The sequence below is a fragment of the Anopheles aquasalis genome, chromosome 3 (genome assembly GCF_943734665.1).
Source record: "Anopheles aquasalis chromosome 3, idAnoAquaMG_Q_19, whole genome shotgun sequence".
NCBI lineage: Eukaryota > Metazoa > Arthropoda > Insecta > Diptera > Culicidae > Anopheles > Anopheles aquasalis.
Window position 1 is genome coordinate 13,360,001 of NC_064878.1, and position 5,000 is coordinate 13,365,000.

The 5,000-nt window shown below is 47.9% G+C and overlaps 1 protein-coding gene across 2 annotated transcripts in view; it reads right to left on the reverse strand.

Annotated features, from left to right (window-relative positions):
* LOC126577526 (roundabout homolog 2) overlaps nucleotides 1–5,000 on the reverse strand; it is a 77,573-nt gene that overhangs the window by 4,695 nt on the left and 67,878 nt on the right. For both annotated transcript variants that reach the window (XM_050239204.1, XM_050239203.1), the window contains exons 8-10: nucleotides 4,039–4,160; nucleotides 2,147–2,327; nucleotides 638–808 (exon numbers count right to left, since the gene is read on the reverse strand). In XM_050239204.1, the coding sequence (XP_050095161.1) occupies nucleotides 638–808; nucleotides 2,147–2,327; nucleotides 4,039–4,160 (474 nt within the window). The remainder of the gene's footprint in view (nucleotides 1–637; nucleotides 809–2,146; nucleotides 2,328–4,038; nucleotides 4,161–5,000) is intronic.

Below are 5,000 nucleotides of genomic sequence, written 5' to 3' on the forward strand. Positions count from 1 at the left end.
TAGGGTCGCGGGTTCTTTCGCCTCTTCTACCTGCTTGTGACTTGCGTGGAAATGGAATGCAGGATGAACTTGGAATTCATGCTACAGTTTTCTACTGCCGCGAAGGAGAAAGGATGTCAGCCGAGAAAATACACTGAATTGTTCAACGCACAGGCGGAAACGTTCTCCAAAATGACGTCATTCCATGCCATTCAGCCTTTGTACGAAACTCCATTTAACGACATTAACATTCCCGGGAGCGTTAAGGTGTCCGGGCGGTTGAACACATTAAAATGATAAGCATGGGAGCAGCCAGCCCGTTCGCTGATTTCCATCATTCATCTTCACGACAAATCCGGGCGTGTCCGGGGCGCTTCCGGTGACAAATTCGTTCCCGGCATTTAAAAAGGCGAACTCCACCAGAGCTGCACCTGTGGACCAGTGTGGCCATGGCGCTCGCAGATGGTTCTACATCCCTTTTTGGTTTGGGCGGTGGGATTATGGTTCGCCCAACGAACCAACCCAACCCAGGAGGCGATCTACCGTAGGGGGGGCTGCGTGCAATTCATCAAAATCTCATTCCCGAAAGTAGATTCCGGAACCCAAGAATACGACTTCCTGGTGCGTTCGCTGCGGTGCCGGCGCGAGAATCACTTACCTCGTTCCAGCCGTGCACGTTCCGCGCCTGGATCATCACCTCGTACACGGAGTTGGGCGACAGTCCTCTTATCACATGCGACATAATAAAATGTGTAGCATCGGATCTGGTTAATGTTGGCACTAAAATCGTGTCCTCCCAGCTGCCCGGATGCTGATATGTTTCATTCATCTGTGTTGGTTGGTACGTAGCATCATCACGTCAACACCACATCATCATCGGTTGACATTCGATGAAAGAGGATGCGAGACCATCATCATCAGCATCACCACCACCCCGGGGGGGGGGGGGGGGGGGGTACCACGTGATCACGTTCCAGATGAGTTTCGTTCGGCGTTGTTGGTGGTCAGTGAACGTGCCAGGAAGCATCCGAGTGGACGAGATTTGCGTGATGATCCAGCCCAAACAATGTCCACCAGTTCCATGATTTGCGGTCAGCAATGGTGTCGTTGTTGTTGTTGTTGAACGAGATGATAAATCCCAAAACGACGGTGCGTGTCCCACGAGAGGCGCACCAGGATGATGTAGAAAATCCGGAAAATGAAATAGAGAGAAAAGCAAAAAGGTGAGCTGCTAGTGAGAGGCAGGAGTTAAATTAATTTTCGCACAATTTTGCACTCCATGGTCTTTCGCTGGCCGTTTGTTTGCTTTGAAGGTGACGGAAGGGAAATGAAAAGCGGGAAAACGTAACGCAGGTAATGGATATGAGAGACGCAACCAGGGTTTTCATAAAACAAGGGATCAATCATGAAAGCGTCACGCAGTTTATCTTGCCAGTCTCGTCAACCAGCTAGCCGGTGAGCATGTTTGATGTTGAACCAATTACCAGCGATTGACGGGTGAATTGTGCACTTTTCCGGTATCGAGGATGCGATAGAAATTGAATGAATGGAGAACGAATATCAGATTACATGTGGCTTTAACTGAAAATGCTGTAACTGTAAAACAACCGAGAAGCAACAGAACAGAATCCACAATCCGTTCATGATAAGCCTTCTAGGAAACCATTTTCAAAAATGCAGTGCAACAGAGCAATCCCGTTGGTCCCCTTGGATGGACCCTGGATGTTTCCCTCGAGGCGGTCATCAAAAATGGAGCAACTAATGTCCTCGAGGGGCCCTGTATGACGCTCGAGGTTTCCGTTTCACCGGAACTAGACTGGACACTACGAAGTACACGGAGTGCGCCGTAAGCCTTTTCGTAATCAACGATAATGCGATTATGCTCCGACCAGCCCTCCCGGCGGCATGGTCCAAGTGGTGTTGAGGGCGGATTTCATTTCGTTTTCACCACCACCACCAACCTGATGGTGACATCACCGTCGACAACTCAAAACGTCAGATCCGGTTGCTTTCAGCTCCACTCTCTATCTCTGGGCGGATTAAAATCTTGCACCAAATCTCCTTTACATCTAGAGCCTCTTCATTTTGTAAGTTTGCGTCCCTTAATTTCGCAAAACAAAACACAGAAAAGAAAATGGAGACCGAGTGCGTCACGAGCGGTACCTACCATCAGCTTTCGATAGAGCAGCTTGATCTCGTCGAGCGGCGGAATGGACTCTATCGTGTACGTCAGATTGTAGCGATCCAGATAGTTACTGTAGGCCGGTGATAGGAAGGTGGCCGGTCCGGGGCGGCCCGAAACTTCGATGTACTTCTTCGTGCGCCCCAAGGCATTGTCGGCCACGCAGCTGCGGAGATGGAGAAAGTGAGGAATCGGAAAGCGGTGAGTGAACGATCATCGGCAATGAGCAAAAGTTTTGCACCATTTTCCCTCGCTAATTCCCGAGGTATCCCTTGCTCCGGTCGGAACTGGAAGTTCTCGTCGTTCCTCGAGGCGTCATTAACACGAGCTCCGCCACGTTGCGTTGCGGCCGAGTGGGTCTATTCACTTCGGTTGGAGCTTTAATGTCGTGGGAATCTTTTCCTTAAATCCCGAAAATCTACGCGACATGCCACGGAGCGATAGAGACTAAGCTGGCGAGTTCCAAGACGAGCGCAAAGAGAGAGAGAGAGAGTTTCAGCCATTTTCGTGGCCGTAAATCATAAAATTAAGACGAGATTTATTATCTTCCCAACGTCTTCGCTGAGCTGTTCGAGGCTCATCCTACGGCGGGCAGCTCAGCCACCAACCGTGCTTGTGGTGGTTGCGTTAGTGTCGATCACAAGCCACGGCGCAGCAAGAAGGAAGAAGAGACGCACGACTTGATGGTGATGATCATCGTTTTTTTTTTTTTTGTGATTTTGTGGGAGAACCTGGGTGGACTTTTTATTAGAAGTCGTTAGAGAAAACAGGAATATTTTAATTTAATCGCCACACCGCGTCCATCCACCACCCTCTAACGGATCCATTATTAATTGCGCCAGATTTATGGGACGAAATGTGGTTGTTTATGTTGAATTTGTTCGTCTGAGCTTAGGTGGTATGCTAGCTGGGCGTGAGGCATTTCATTAGCTCCATTCAATTGAGAAATATTTTTCTTTTCCCGTTTTGGCAAACAATGTTCATTCCGTTGTCCTGGATTTGTTGACCGGTGGCTACATTCTTGGATAAAATTGAATTCATCCATGCGTAACGAGCGGTCTCTGACAAAGGAAATTGGGTCACCTCGATGGTGGCTAACCGCTACCTTTGCGGTTAATCACGGGGCTTGTCCACGATGAGCTCGATGCAGGTAGACAAGCATCCGCTCCCATCGAGACCGGTGTTGTTTAACGTCGAGTAGACGAGGTATTTCCCTATTTTCCTCGAGAACGCCGGAGCAACGGAAATTGGTTTGCATATTTGAGATACGCTGCAAGAGATGCCGCTCCTGTCGCTCATCAATCGAGGTTGCCTGGAAACGATGAAGGTTCCATGGCGTTTCACTCGTTGTGCAGGTTTTTTCCATCTTTAATACCCCATTCGAGGTACGAGCGGTGGAAAAAATGAAGAATATTCCCGTAAATTCCTACAATTCCGTGATGTGTTCATCTCATCGCCGAAGGAAGAGATGCAGAAAGGGGCAGCAAAGTCCAGCGACGCTTCGTGCGCCTCTGCGGAAAGATGCTTGTCAACAGTTTTCAAAACACACAAATTATGCTCCTAAAAAGTTCTCGTTTTCACTCCCTCTCCATTTGCATCCTCCCGACTAACGGTACTCGTCCTCAGTTAAAGGCAAAATGTTTAAAGTTTGACATCATGTTTCGTGTAGCTCGGAAGCGGCCAGAGCATCAGAGTCGTTCCGGCTTTCCGGTCAAAAGTTAGCCTGCAGTTAAGGTTCGTTTCCTCTTTCGCAACGGTGTTTGAAGCATGATAGCATAATGTTTTTTTTTGTTGTTGTTGTTGTGGAATAGTCCTAACGGTCGGTAGATTCTATTTAAATGTTTTGTAACCAGTTTGAAGAGAGGGAGACCACTTACCTGTAGTTGCCAAAGTCGGACTGCTGGAAGTTTCTTATGTTGAGCGTGTACTTGTCGCCCTTCGAGAACATCGACCGTCGATCGGTGGGATCCAGCAGAAAGGAGTTTTGATACCACAGCATCTGCGGGGCGAAAAGCGAACGTTTATTGTTAATGTAAAAGCCACGAGGCATGTAAAACACGATGGTTGCTCTTAGCAGCAAGGTAACAACAGTTCGGAGTATTTTCCTAAAGGTTTTTTGTCCGCTTTGTTGGCTTCTGGGGACCCGTTTCCCGGAATCCATCGCGTGGTTTTTCCATTGAATTTTCTCGCAAGCCCTTCACTAACCAAACCAACAACAAAACCACTCGAAATGAATGCTCAGAAGAGCGCCGCTTAGAGAGGTTGCTGAACTTTTAATTAATACAAAAATCTAGACTTGAAAAGCTTTCCAAAAAATGGTGTTGTTTGCGCTGAAAAGTTACACAAAGTGAAATGAAATTGCAACTTCGTGAGCTTCGTTGTCGTTGCATCCCCAAAAACCTCACTAGCCCATAACAACGTCAACTGGCAACAAACGAAACCTGACATATTGTTCCGCGGTGCATCAAACATTCCGTCAACAACTCGCTGGCTGCAGAGTAAATATATCTTTCCGAGGCTGAGTTTTGTTTGAAACAAAAAAAGGGATCCAAGGAAAAACGAGAAGACTCCTGACCTTAGCGTGTTTTTTTTGCTTGGAAAGAAGAGTTGGAAAGTTTACTTGGAAAACTTGTCACATCGTACTGGAGCCGCATCGCTGGCAACTCCTCAAGCACGAACATCACCAAGGCAATGCAATACAATGCACCAACATCATCGGAATGCGTTCCATGAAGGGAGCACTCCAACCCCAGCGCCATGTAACATGATCTTCTTCTTCCGCCCTTCAGGTAACTTGAGGCCAACGGAACGATGTACTTAAGTGCAACCAGGATCGATA